This window comes from Maylandia zebra, linkage group LG20 (assembly GCF_041146795.1).
Source record: "Maylandia zebra isolate NMK-2024a linkage group LG20, Mzebra_GT3a, whole genome shotgun sequence".
NCBI classification, from domain to species: domain Eukaryota; kingdom Metazoa; phylum Chordata; class Actinopteri; order Cichliformes; family Cichlidae; genus Maylandia; species Maylandia zebra.
In genome coordinates, this window is record NC_135186.1 from 2241865 (window position 1) to 2256125 (window position 14261).

Below are 14261 nucleotides of genomic sequence, written 5' to 3' on the forward strand. Positions count from 1 at the left end.
CTCTCTGCCTTTATCACACCCCGAGCCCAGCACCTTCCTCACTAACTGCTGCCAGAAGCATTTGGGTTCACTGAGCTTTATCCTGCAGATCACTCTCTGAAGCCCTGCAGCTGCTGCTGGTCCATTATCTCTCCTGTGTGTTGACCGAGTTGTAGCTACAGCTCAGATGTGCAGCGGGATATCAGTGTGGGTTTAAATATTCAAATGATATTCGTTGGTATGCACACTCACGGCCTGCTTTTATGGATTCTTTACTATTTTTAATAATTGATGTCCTTTGGTTGTAAGAATATTACAAGGGTGATTTTTTTCTCACACTTTATTAAATCATTGTGAAGTTGTACCTCTAGGTGTCACATTTCCATTCTTTAATTTCAAATGAATAAGCCTACCCATCTCAAGTCATTATTTAATCAACCGTCACTAATGTGTGAGGATGAGCATATAGAAAACTAAACCGGCTCCTTTAAATTCCCCCCAAGCATGCCCAAACCCTTGCATGGGTTCCCATGGCAACACCTTCCAGGGTTCAGTATATGAGGCAATTTGATTGTTCCTTGTAAAATAGTGTATAATGTATGGGCCTTATTTTAATTCCAGTCTGGTGTTATTGATCTGTCTTTAATGATAATTAAAGCAATCATATAATTGATAGAATCTCATCTGTGTTTATCACCCTGCTCTGATTCTCTCTTTCTATTAATGAAATAAAGGTGTGGCATTAGTATCAACGTGGCCGGGTTTTAAAAAGAAAAGGTTTACTGTCAGAAGCCCTTTATAAAGAGGATTCCCGCTCTTGAGAGAGTGAGTGATCATATCAGCAGCAGTGATACAGTAAAGATAGGCAGTATAACCTTGACACAGACACGCGGGCAGACTTTTGGTCCTCTTAAAAAAACTCTTCTTAACAAGGCCTTTCCTTGCTTGGTTTAAAGATTGCACAGCATACTCTGACAAAGCTTTTGACTTGAGTTCAGTGACTGAATGTCCTTTCACAGGCCATTAGCGAGTGCTGGGTCACTTCTGCAAGTTCAAATTTCACACAGTTTCAGTATAATTTGAGCGCACTGGCTTGAGCAGCTTACTGACTGTAAAAGAATCGCTTTCATTTCCTCCAGCAGACCTCTAACATGAGCCACATTAACAGCTATGCAGGAGCTAAATGATATTTTCATTATGAATGGATTTTATGATTAATACTTGGGCATATTTTTTAAAACATGTTACCACAAATTTGCACAGCCAAATGTAATTTTATCTTATTTCATTTGAGCCAAAGCTTAATGGCACCAAATAATAATTGATATATCATGTAATGCATCTAAAAACTGAGATAATTTATTGTGCTGTTGCAGCCTTCTCGTACAGCTTTCATTAAAGAATTCATGGCTAGATATGCTTTAACTTTCTGATCACAGTGAGATGAAAGCAGAGGAAAAGAGTCGTTCTCTGATGATTTTTATGCTGCCACCTGCACTCCTTTAACTGCAGAGTGAACAAATCTTAGGAACAGACCTTTATCTGATGTCCTTGTTCAGCAGGAGGCTGTGATTTATTAGCCTCTGCACCCACAGCTCTCCATGACCCAACAGACCCTGCCCTTATCCTCCAAGCAGTAAACGCAGCTGCATGCAGCACACCCTACAGTCACAGTGCAAGAGCTCCCTCTACTGCTGCACCCCGGTAATGAATGATTATGTTCATTCAAAAGTGCAGTTTACTGTGTTTCATAAGTTTGACACTGGTATAAGCGAACTTACACATCACATCATTTTTAGCACAAAGAAATGGTAATAAAGAAAAGTCCAGGAATCTCTCAAAAGTAGTTTATTGTGCCTCTCACTGTTTATATGGCTTTTCTTTGTATGACAAGAGTTGACATAAACAGAGGAAGAACAACACCTTGGCCATGTTGAAAAAAAAAAAAACAATAACATAACACATAACATAATCTCAAAGTTTTGCCTGCATTACCGTCACTATCACCGTGACGGCGTAGCAGAGAGAGAAAGGATGAGGTCACACAAGAGTTTCTGTGTGACAGCACCATGCCAAGGACATCCACCCATGACTGAAAACTTTCTAAAGCATTCACACTCACGTGCACACGCACGCGCACACACACACACACACAATGAGGAGACCTGCCCATATTTAGAGGATGGGACCTCTCGCTGCTACAGAAACTATGTTCGTATTGCTTCAAAGAGGGAGAGAAAAACCTCTGTACTGTATATCAGCCGTGCTTTCCAAGCTGATCGCCCACTGTGACATTTTGGCAATAAAGAAATGATACATGAGAACACATAATCCTCCACTGTTCTTCTTCTTCAAAAAAAGTGAGAATATACACAAGAAGACAAGATGATATAATGGCTTTTTGGGATGAGGGGGCAGTTTCCTGCATGGATACCAGTGTGAACGCAGGTGGGACGGTGATTGTGATGAGGATGACGATGATGGTGGTCCCTCCTCGCTCTGTGGAGAGTCAGACTGGTATCCATGCTGTTTTTCAGACTTGTCATCTTCTATTTACACAAAGTGGGGCTGAGAATCGCATAGTCAAGAATGCACGCATAAATATTGCCTGTTTCTAGCATGCTGGGAAGCAGCTAGGGTTTGGTCCTTACTGAAAAGCCCTGAGTCTGATTCCAAAATGTCTTCCATAAAGATTCCTGCTTTGCATATGCCTTTAATGGTTGTGTTGATGCATATGATACTAGTATGTTTGGGTGTTTTTATCTGTGTTGAATGAGTGTGCTAATCTACTGATATCATCAGGGAGAGCTCTAAGATCCGTCATATTTAATATGTTGATGTTACCATCAGTTTTGACATGCTAACTGGGACATATGCTCACAGACAGCTGCTCTATACTTAATGGAAGAGATGTGCCTTGCTTAAACAGATGATCACAAAAGTGCTACATATATACGGTCAAGTCTGAATCTCCGATCCCGGCACTTTGTGCCAGGTTGGCACATCTGCTACCACTCAGCATAGAGCGAAAGGAGTGTGTATGTTTGTTCTGCGCTTTTGTGGATACACTGTCCAAGATAATTAGAGTGTGTTTTTAGTGCACATGTGAGTGAGCATTCTGCCATGAGGACCGCTGGATTGTATCTGGAGTCCCTGCCAGTAGTTAAACTCATGCTCCACAGATGACTGTTCCTAACTTTGGCACAAAGATACTTCCTGGACTGACAGCACATGCTGGCCGCAACAACAGCATAAAAGAATAATGCCAATTACCTGATAACAGAAACTGGTTAAGTCACTGCAACAAAAAAGAAAGTCCTGGGTTGATTATCATCCACAGGGAGCCAAAGTGCTCCAAGAAGCCCGAGCTAAGCATATGTAGCTGATAAGGAAGACCCAGCCAGTTCTGATTACCCTTCTTTCCCTCTGAATATCTTCTCAGGAAAGCTCTTCAAAGATAAAAACTTGTCTAAAGGATTCATATATAAAACCAGAATAACAAATAAAAAACAAAATATAATGGTATATAGATATGTAAGGACTTATTCATAAACTGAAAAAAGGAAAAAAAAAGAATGAAAACAATATTTAAAAATAACAACAAAAGAGTTGCATACTCAATTTGGCTTTGCCCTGTACTCTTGCTCTAAATGTGCTTGTTGTAATCAATCAAAGTCAACTGCTTAGTTCTGGTGTCTAGTTTGGAGGCTCCCCTGTTTAGATATAAACAACAATAGTAAGGGGGGGGGGGGGGTAGGGGGGAGAAAACAACAAACATTTAGCTTTCTCAAAGAGGTTATGTTCTTTTTGTCACGTTAACTTCTCTCTTGGCCGTGCCAGGAGTTCATCTGGTTTACCGTCATCTCTCCCTTGACTTCTCATTTTTTCTGCATTTCACTTGTCATGGACCGTGTGGCCTGAGTTAGAAATGTTTATACGCTTAAGGCTCTGCTGTGCTCAGTGGAGGAGGACACAGTGATGTGCAGTCAGGAGAGAGAGAGGGAGAAGGGAAGGCCAGCATTTTCTTGAGGTGGAAGAGTGAATGAGGTTGTGCTATATATGTGTATGTTTACTTATATGCTTGTATGCGTGTGTGTGTGTGTGTGTGTGTGTGTGTGTGTGTGTGTGTGTGTGTGTGTGTGTGTGTGTGTGTGTGTGTGTGTGTGTGTGTGTGAAATGCTCTTTTCACTGCGCCCTCCGAGCAAGGCCTTTCCTCAACCCATCTATGGAAGTTAAAACACCCAGGGCTCCCCGTCACTGTCCGAGCCCCTGTCTCGATCTTCATCTCCCACATCGTCGTCGTCGTCTTCGTCCTCCTCTTCCGGTGATGGCTCGCTGCCGTTTTCGGTGGCCCAGCTGTCGTCCTCATCCTCAGCCTCCTGCTTTAGAACCAGGGCTGGAGGCGCGGGTGGTGGTGGGGGCGGTGGTGGAGGCGGCGGGCTCTCATTGCTCTCTGTTTGGTCGTCGAAGGCCTCCGGATTCTCGAGCATTTCCCTGATCAAAGGAGGCATCGGCCCTGGGATCTCCATCTTCAGAGTGATAGCTCTCTCTGCACCTGAAAATAGAAAGCAAGGCTCAAAATACATGGACACATCATAAAGAATAAAAGGAAGAGTGAAGCTGAACTAGTAGAGTGTCCTGTAAAAGATGTATTCTTCTGGCAAGGACCTTGGGAAAGTGTACAGAGTTCAATCTTAGAAAGCACTCTCTCCATTCTTACCCTTCGTACTGATGCCCCTGAGGTCAGTGATCTTCATCAGCATGCGTGGGAACATGTGGGGTTTGTTGGGGCGGCGACGACGGGCATAGATCTTCAAAGCCTCAAGCAGAGGCTCCTGTAGCTTATCCACTTTCTGGGGCTCTTCTAAATCCATGCGGTCTAGTGAAAAAAGCAGCAAACACATGTTCTCATTCTCTCTTTTTTTTTAAATAAATGGCACAGTTTTAAATAATCTCTTACATACAAAAATCAATTATGTTTAACTTTTATTTTGTTAAAGTCCTTTCCACTTTATAACAGACCAATCAAGAGTAGGTGCATGCTGCAGTACCTCCACAGATGAGGCAGATGGCGCTGAGGAGACCGGTTTCTGTATCATCCATCTCCAGGGGTAGAAGTTGGCCTGCAAAGGCAAAAACCAGGTCTGTAAGCGGCCCAAAGCCCGCATTGTGCATCTGAGTCCGGTTCAGAGTCAGGCCATCTGAGAACGTCATAGTGTCCTGTTCTGGAGTGTAGCGTGTGCAGATTCTCAGCATCTGAAAAGCAAAACAAGGTGTAAAACTTTTTGAACGTTAAAAAATGTAAATAAAATGTAAAGTAGTGTAATATGACTTCTTACAACACTAAAAATATCTGCAGTAGCTAAAAATGGTAGCCAACTACTCCAGTCTGGTTGTGTATATATGATAGATTTTGCATTATCTGGCCAAACTTGAATGCACTGCCACTTCTTACCACCGGGTGGAAGCATACCCATATTTCAGCATAAGCTTTGACAGAATCATTTATTTACAAAAAGTGAGTGAAGAGGGCAGAAGGGAAAACAAAAGCTCCTCACCAGTATGTCCAGGCAGGCGGACTTAAGCAGAGTGATTTGGTCAGCGATGGTGAGGCTGGTGAAACCCGGCAGCCGCTTGGCAAATTCTACTATCTTGATGATGCATTTGGTGGAAAGCTCACTAAACTTGTCCCATAGCCCTAGATCGAGCTGGACTCGATGGTCCGAGCTGGAGTTCTGAACAAACAAAAACACCCACAGTTCAGCATGTCATACAAGAGGAGGTGTGCAACCACGTTTGTATCAAAGGCAAGATTCACCGAGCCTCACATTTACATTTTACATCAGTCAACTGTGGGGAAAGAATTCCATTTACATGTTGCATCAATCATTCCGAGGCCACACAGATGGCTTAATGGGGAACTGCATTAGTTAAGCCACCACTATGTTGGGAAAGTTACTGCGAATTTTCATAAGCATGCAATCTGGGAGCATTCACTGCTGACGTAGCTGAGAGACAGTTTCCAAATGCAGCAGTGAAAGATAGGGGTTTATGTGCACGACTTACGGTGGTGTATTTGCCCAGTTGGCAAAGTGATGGGAAAGTTTCTTGGTGAGCTTTGCTGACTTTATTGACTAGTTCCTCTAGCTCTCCACTTAGCTCATAGCTCTCCGGAAGAACAACCTCCTCCTTCACATCTTTCTTCTTCTTGTTTCTGTCATTGCGCACCGCTATGTAAAGGGGAGAAAACAAAATTAGTTCCACATACAATGTTAAAGCTCATACAGAAAGTTAATTTAATCTATCTGTAATGACATTTGAAAACAAACTCAGCATTCATGCTCAGTGTCTTTCACTGCTGCCAAGGAGATGTTACACGCTAGTGGAAACCAGAACCTTTCTGCTCTTAACAGCATTAACATATTTCCTTGAGGCCCGGCACGGACACTGGCTATCTCCTTCTTATCACCCGCTGGCTTCCTTGTCCATCTCTCTATCCACTTGACCGGTGCACATAAGCCAGTACGCTCTCTCCCTCTCTCTGCCTCTTCTCCCACCTCCTCCTCCTCCTCCCATACTTTCCTTCCTCTCAGGATATCCAGTAATAGCAGAGGCACAATGTGATCCCGGTCTTAACACACATCCCACACAAACATTACACCCACATACATGTCCCCCGGGCTTCATGAAGGGCAAGAAACTGCCACTTACACGCAGCTGGCTACACAAAAGGTTGAAATAAAAAGGCCCCCCCCCAACAAGCTGGTGTTTCTGATTGCGCAAATGGCGTGAATCCTGTTCTCAATACGTTGGTCAAAACTCCCAAATCTTGTTTTCTCCCGTGTTGTCTTTATGAATGAAAGCAGTGTCTGTGTGCTGGCCAGAGGGGCGAGGTGAAACAGGAAGTCAGATTCATTTTGTAAAGGGATTAGTCATATGATTGGTACAGTGCCCAGCCTCACCCTGATCACCACCCCTGGTGGGCTCATCATCTGCTTCTGTCTTTGCTGCCTAGTTTCTCAGTCTCTATGTGCAAGTGAGAGAGTGACCCTGTTTTCCAAACAGAGGGGGACTCACCTTCCTTGGACATGCCGACCTCGAAGCACTTCTGCAGCCTGCAGTACTGACAACGGTTGCGTGTGACCTTGTTGATCTGACAGTTTTTGTCTCGGTGGCAAGTGTACACCATGTTCTTCTGGATACTGCGACGGAAGAAACCCTGGAACATCAGGAAGCAAGACACAAAAGGGAAGAGGGCAAGGGAGAATGTGCAATACAGTTATCATTATAAAGGCTGTGACATATCGCTGTATCTCTTTCAGCCTGCCCTTTGTCCATCCCTCTTTTATCATGTGAATGCAAAATAGAGAATCGAAATTTTTTTCTATTTCAGAAAACCCAGTGTTCAAAAGATTGGTTCTTCTCACCTTGCAGCCTTCACATGAGCTGACCCCGTAGTGGTACCCGGAGGACTTGTCCTGGCACACAAAGCAGGGCTTGTAGACTCGAGGTGGGGGAGGTGGAGACGGAGAACTGGGTACCATCTCCTCTGAGCTGTTGCTCTGGGTCTCCACCGCTGTGAACATGGAAAGAAAAGACAGTGGAGCACATGATCAGTTACTAATCATTATCGTACAACTATTACTAACTCTGCAAAGGCCACATGTGGAGTTGTGAATACATGTAGCAGATGTGGATAGATAACCACACTAAGAAATGACACGGCAGATATGACTGAGGTTCCACCAACAGACACTGATTAACAGTCATGCTCGCTTGGTAAACATTTTGCCTGGACGTGGAGTGAGACACATTTAAGTCTCAAAAGATAAATAACATATGAACTATCAAGTGTTCCCATTTCCTGGTACCAATTATCACTAAGGAGCCAAACTCAGGGGCCCTTTAGGGATATCGCATAGAACATATTGTCATATTGTCTTCGCATATAACTCTTGTCTATGTAAAGACAATAAATAAGAGAAGAAGGGCTCTTTGACAGCTGTGAGAAAACTGCTTTTTACATCACTAAGATGTAACTGACAGTGTCTGACAGGTTCTTTGATAAGGGCAGGTAACAGAGCGAGCTAATGAGTTGAGAAAAGTCAAGAGTCAAAGCTGGCTTTTCCTCATTCCACACATTGACAACATCTCATGTGAACATCTTGCACGCACAGCACAGGCACATGACAAATGCACGGACACGCAAAGCTGGTGCAGAGCCCTGATTCTATGTCTCAAAAACTGAGGCACAGCTGTGACATCAGTGCTTACTCGAGTCACATACTTGATATGGTACATTACACTTCATTATATTCCAAAGTGGACCCCATATAGGCTCTTTTGGAAGGTTCAAGTGTGCAGGGTATGGATTCCATACTCCCCCTGAGAAATATAAGATGCTAACCACACATGCCACAAAGCCACAAACACACACTTGCACACAAACAGTTTCACCCTTGGTCACCCTCTAACTTCAACCCCCTACTCTGCATCCCACCACCATCCCCTGACACACAAACCCTATTTTTCTCTTGTTTCCTGGCCCTAAATTCCTCAGTGCAGCCCTGCCAGGTTTTAACAGAGGACTAGGCTCGTAAGTTGGCTTATAAAGGCAGTCCCATGGCTGGACTGGAGGCCCCAGCCCGGCTGGCCTGCACTTTATTGGGACTCAGTCACCTTGGGCAGCTATTCACACCACCAGCTGTAGCTCACAGCCCGTAAAAAGAGAGCAAGAGAGAAAAAAAGCCAATCATAAAATAAAAAACAGGCAGGCTCTAAAATTCTAACTTTTACTGCCCCCACCTCTCCCCAGCACCTTCAATGGAAAGCACAGAGGACTTGCCTAAACTTAACCTACAACCCCCCCCACCCCCCCACCCAACTTACTCCCCCCTCTCACACCCAAAGCAGAATCAAAAACCACCAGCATGGCTTTTTTTACTAGAGAGAGGAGACTTCAAAAAGGAGAGAAAAAAAGAGGGCGTAAAAAGAGGAATTTGATATAAAACAGAGAAAGGGGAAGGGGAGGGGGGGAGAGGGGGAGGACAAAGTTGCTCTTGAGGGCAAGTCTTGTTCAAGACCAAGTTGACCATTACTACTACTTCTGCTGTAGCTGCTCTGACTGGCCTGCAACTACCTCATTAATGATAGTAACAGAAATACATCAGACATTTTTTATTTGTTGCCTGCTGCCTAAACATCTGTTTTTCATATGCGACTCTTCAGAAATCCGCAGTCCTCCTTTGAAAACCTCATTTTGCTCAAGTCAAAGATGTTTTCCATTAGTTTTTAGACCAATCCCAAAGCCAAATGCACAAATCAATCTAAAATCCAAAGTTTACGCCCCCTGAATGTTTCTACAGCAAGTCTCATATCTCCTTGGCCAGAATGTAACAAAACGGCAGGGTCAGTGGGAGAACAGAAACCCTCTGAACGCACCATGAACCACTGTTTATGCAATAATAACAGCAGCAAATGAGGCTCCAAACCGAGCGCTGACAACCCCTTAGAAAAGGACAAACCATATGTGGCGTCAAGTAACGAACACTGACTGACACCGTCTAAATGGATAAAGAAAGCGGGCCAAACACAGAAAGTCCATCTTGGAGAAAACCCGGGCAGCGGTGACAGACAAAATACATCAGGCTCTGTCAACACGTTGAACCTGGTTCCTGCCAGAGAACATGACTCCTGAATCCACCTCCAAGACTTTGCCTCATTCAGCCTACTCCATTCAAATCCCCTGTACCACTTACCCCAGGGCGCCACAGTCAGAGGGCCCATTCAGAAAGCTACCCCGAGCCCCTTTTCTCAGTCTCTTCAACTCAGCTCATCACTGTTTAGAAAACAAAGCCCAGTGAAATGAGAGGCCCTCCTTATCAGCGCTTTGAGGCTTGGGGCACCATTTGCATGACAATCCGCTGTCTAAGGCCTGTGAGCTGATGACAGACAGATGAGAAGAGGAGTGGGGTAGGTGGTATGGGTGCTGCTGTTGGGGGAGGAGAAGAAGAAAAAGAAAGGCAAGAAGAAGGTATAGCTAAGTTATCAACAGTCACTGTTAGCTTCCTGCTAAGTATCAGTTTATTCTCGGATCCCGTGTTGCATTGCTGTGCACAAGTGGTCCCCCTGCCACTGAGCAAGTTGGTCCCATAAACACACTCAGTGGCTACAAACTACAAACACACAGCAACATTACACTAAAATACTTGAGCGTGATGGGATGAGCATTGCAGCATTCAGCACAGCCTCATTAGATGTGAAATATAACTGCACAAGACAGAAATAGCTGTGTAGCTGAAGGTGAATTCAACTAGGTCAATTACAGTGAATTCTAGGTCAAGTTAACCGAGCCAAGCAAACTCCCTTTAGTATCAAGAGATCCAACAGAAGAGAAAAGAAAGCCAGAACAAGGAGAAACACTAAAGAAATAATCAGAAGACTTCCTGGCAACACTGAGGCTGCCTGCTGTTCACTCAGCTGGAAAAAAGGAGTGTTTCTAATGTATGTGAGCAAACGCATGACTATGCAGCTCCTGTTTTGTGTTGCAACACACTCCTCTTAACTGAGCAGCATATGACATTCTGGCACTGTAACAAGTATTCTTTCACAATAGGCTTGCAGATTTTGAGTACGTGACCTGTTGGAGTGATTGAATCTTCAGTGCGACACTGCTCCAAAAGTTCCAGCCTTGGCATGTGAGAGCAAACGCTTAGACGTATTCTTTCTGGGCCCAGTGCACTCACAGTGCAATACATCTGTAGGATACGTGTACGTGTTTATTTTTGTGCTTGTCCAGCATTCACGTGCAACTCCAGCCAGCGGCTCTGCTCTGTCTCTGTAGTGTATATTTCACTTGCAAATGCCCGGACTGTTTGTAACAGTGCACCACTGAATTCCAGTCCCCATTAAAACACCCCCTCCTCTATGTGTGCGACTCACTCTGTTGATGTTTTCCCTGTTAGTGCTAAACTGCATGCACGGGCATGCGTGGCCTTTGTCTCCACCTCTATTTTCACTAAAGATCCTGTAAAGTTGTACCTCTTGTCGAGACTTTGAGGCAGAGGGGGAGAGAGGGGCACACAGTAGGGTTCAATGTGAAAAGAGGGTTGGGGACTGGGCAGAGAGTAGTGGCAGAAGGACAGCAGATTGGGAGAGGATGGTGAACAGTGGGCTGGGAGAATTGCTGGCACACTAGGTGGGGCTTTCAAGGGTGCCTTTGGCCCTCTACACCATGGCAGAGGCTACAGCACCATAGGGTACGACTGACCGACCATCAGCACACGAATAGGTTTCTGTAAAGAAATGGGTTTCATGAAAGAGGAAAAGAAAGTAGTACCACACCCTTGTCAGTGGTGCCAGCACATAATACTCTCCTTCTCTGTTTTGTTTTGCCCATGTCTTCCTGCTATCACTCTTGAGGCTTCTGCTACAAGGTCCCACACAACAGACCTGCTTCCTTCCTCTTTTCAGTACCAGCGTTTCCGGAGGATCTTCGTCACTGGCTTTTGTAGCCACTTCTCAGTATCCCTTACTGCTACACCTCCATACATGTGCTCTCATTTCCCATTGCTATTCTGTTTCACCTATATATAACCCATATATATATATATACACAAGCACTCAAAATGGCACCGGCCTATAACCGAGAGAAACAAAGAAGTGGAGGAACAAAACCACTGAGAAAAATGGGAGGAATTCCTGACTGTGTTGACAGGGGAGGGGGGACTTTCATTAAAGGTGATGAGCAGTAGCAATGCCTTTCAACAGCTGTCAGAAAGCTCATCACCTGGTCTCCCACAGACTGACACACTAACACGCCTGTAAAGAGGCATCACTATATAGGAAAAGAAGACGGCCAATCAGGAGATGGCTCGGGTTTGAGATTTGAAAATAGATATTAAGAAACACATTCCTGAAGGGAATTAAACCCATTCTCTGGGAACCAGAAGAAAGCAATGAGACAAACATCGATAAACATTTGTGACGCATGCATGCGATCTGACGCCAGACCAGCATGTTGAGTAAAAAACATTTTCCCATTTGCTCATGGCTTCTGTCAGTACTAATGACAAAACTGTGGACTTTTGAAGAATGACACAATGTGACATGGCACACAAGCTGCTGCCAAGGCACATTTTAATCTTTTTCTTTTTTACCCCTTTTTCCTTTAAAAATGAAAAAAGCAGGAAAGGCAGCAGGTGGGACAAGAATGTATCCCCGGGGCATGTTTTAAAAAGTGGAATTACCCTTGGAGTCTGGTGGTGTTCTCAAAACACCTGGTCTTCTTTACAGCACCTCATAAAGGGCCTTTTGATATTTTCTTGATGGAGTCAGCAAGCAAACATTTGGCAGCGTGCACCCCCCTTTTCCTGCACCACACAGCCCTGTCAACAAACACACAAGCTGCTTTCAAACAGACAAACTCGTCTGCTGAGCCGCCTGTCCCCAATGAACCCAGCAAATAAAATTTCCTTCAAATGTCCTTGTACCAAACCAGTGCAAGACGGTATTAAGGAAAGGAAAAAATGAAGAAAATATAACGTCAATAAAAATATTTCAGACAGTCAGTGGCCTTTTATGACCAGCGCTGGAAAAACCAGACAGTCAAGTGCAGATCTGTGGAAAAAATGCACCTCCTCATCCCTGCCGTGAGCTCCAGCTGACTCTTCATCTGCCCACCACAGAGGAGCACAGCTCACCTCCAGTGACTGAGGAGTGAACCCAAACCTGGCAACCCAGCACAGTGCTGGGCCACTGATCATGTCAAGAAGACAGGACAGTTCACAGGCAGGCAAGGGAGCAGACAGAGAGCAGAAACAGGCGCGCAGGCGAGGTGAAGAGAGAGGAGAAAGCAGTCATCGAGGGAAACCCTGAGTCTTTGATCCTCGGGTTGTTTCTCGTCCTCCCAGACTTCCTCTCACCATCTGTAGCCCTGGCTCTCACCTGCCTGTCTTTGGCAAGGCCACTAGCGCTCGTTCAATTGCTATTGCTTCCTCCCCACAACAATAGAAACCTACAAAAGTAGAAGTAGCCCAGCCGTGGCTGCAGCCTTGCTCTGTCAGAGGAAGTGAGTGGAAAGGCGGATAATGTAAACAACAACAGTAGTATTCACTCCGGCACATTGGGGAAGCACCACACACCAAAGCATGCAAACGCAAACCTCCTATTGGAAGGAACAACACGCCCACAACTAGCAGCACGCAGTTCATTTCCACTCAACATGTAAATGTCCACGCCAAAGAGTTTGCACACACTACACAAAGCGGTTTCTCTTGCCTTTTCACTTGGCGTTACATAGGATGCAGATCACTGTTAAAAAAAAATGTTAAAAATCATGCACCCAGCTTTTTAACTGATTTCTGTTGTGAGTTTACTCTGCCAAATACACATTATCGCAGCATTTTCCTCTATACAGTCACTTGGAAGAAGTTAAGAAGGAAGAACTCAGAGAGACTAAGATCAAAACTGGCAGAGCAGTGACAAAATGACTGTGGCTTCCTGACTTCTGAGTGAGCAATCTATGCATAAGTAGTAACTCTTGAAGAATCAGCAGTCCCCTTCAACTGGCATAAAACCACAGATCCTGTAAGGTATTAAAGCCACTCTGAGAAACTTCTGCTTTGAGTGTCTCAGTGAAGCAATGATGCATATCAGAGTTTTTCACTTTTGCTTGGCAGCAAACCGCCAACAGGTTGCCCAACTCCGTTTGGGTGGAGGCACTCAGATGACTGATGTGACAGCCAGATTTTGAGCCACACAGTGATTCATTTCCTTCCATTACGGTCTCTAGAGGTGTCACAAAACAAAGTTCCACATAAGACTAATACATGAAGTATTAAAGGTACATTTTGACAATTACCACTGAATGAACACATCACTGGGAACGTAAGCAATACCCAGCCAGTCAGTTCCCTTAACAGCAGCTAACCTGAGTCGATCGAGCATTCCTAAACAGGCGAGAAATCATCCCAAACAGCCCCTAATTCATTTGCTGGATTGTTTCCTGTCAAACTGGCTGTCCGTCTGTCTGTTTGGTTTTGTCTCTAGTGTTTTATGGCAAATGGGAGATGTTCTTACCGTGAGGCAGAAGTTTATAAATCCAGGCGTGATAACAGGCTACTGCAAGTACCCATTCACTCACAGGTCAAGCTATGGTGGAGACATGGACATATTATCTGCTCCTGTGTAGCCACTGAAGAGCATGTGCTGCTTTTTTGTGCTTAAGAGTGTCTCTCACATGTCTAGGTGAGAATGCACTTCTTGTGTCAGATTTAGAGCAA

General features: G+C 44.6%; 1 protein-coding gene across 3 annotated transcripts in view; it reads right to left on the reverse strand.

Moving 5' to 3' along the window:
• Positions 1-1812: 1812 nt before the first annotated feature.
• Positions 1813-14261, reverse strand: part of rarga (retinoic acid receptor gamma a) — a 52995-nt gene continuing 40546 nt past the window's right edge. For all 3 annotated transcript variants that reach the window (XM_012921193.5, XM_012921192.5, XM_012921194.4), the window contains 7 exons: positions 7407-7555; positions 7057-7198; positions 6046-6209; positions 5538-5714; positions 5031-5235; positions 4700-4858; positions 1813-4534 (listed from right to left, as the gene is read on the reverse strand). In XM_012921193.5, the coding sequence (XP_012776647.1) occupies positions 4212-4534; positions 4700-4858; positions 5031-5235; positions 5538-5714; positions 6046-6209; positions 7057-7198; positions 7407-7555 (1319 nt within the window). In that variant the 3' untranslated portion in view covers positions 1813-4211. The remainder of the gene's footprint in view (positions 4535-4699; positions 4859-5030; positions 5236-5537; positions 5715-6045; positions 6210-7056; positions 7199-7406; positions 7556-14261) is intronic.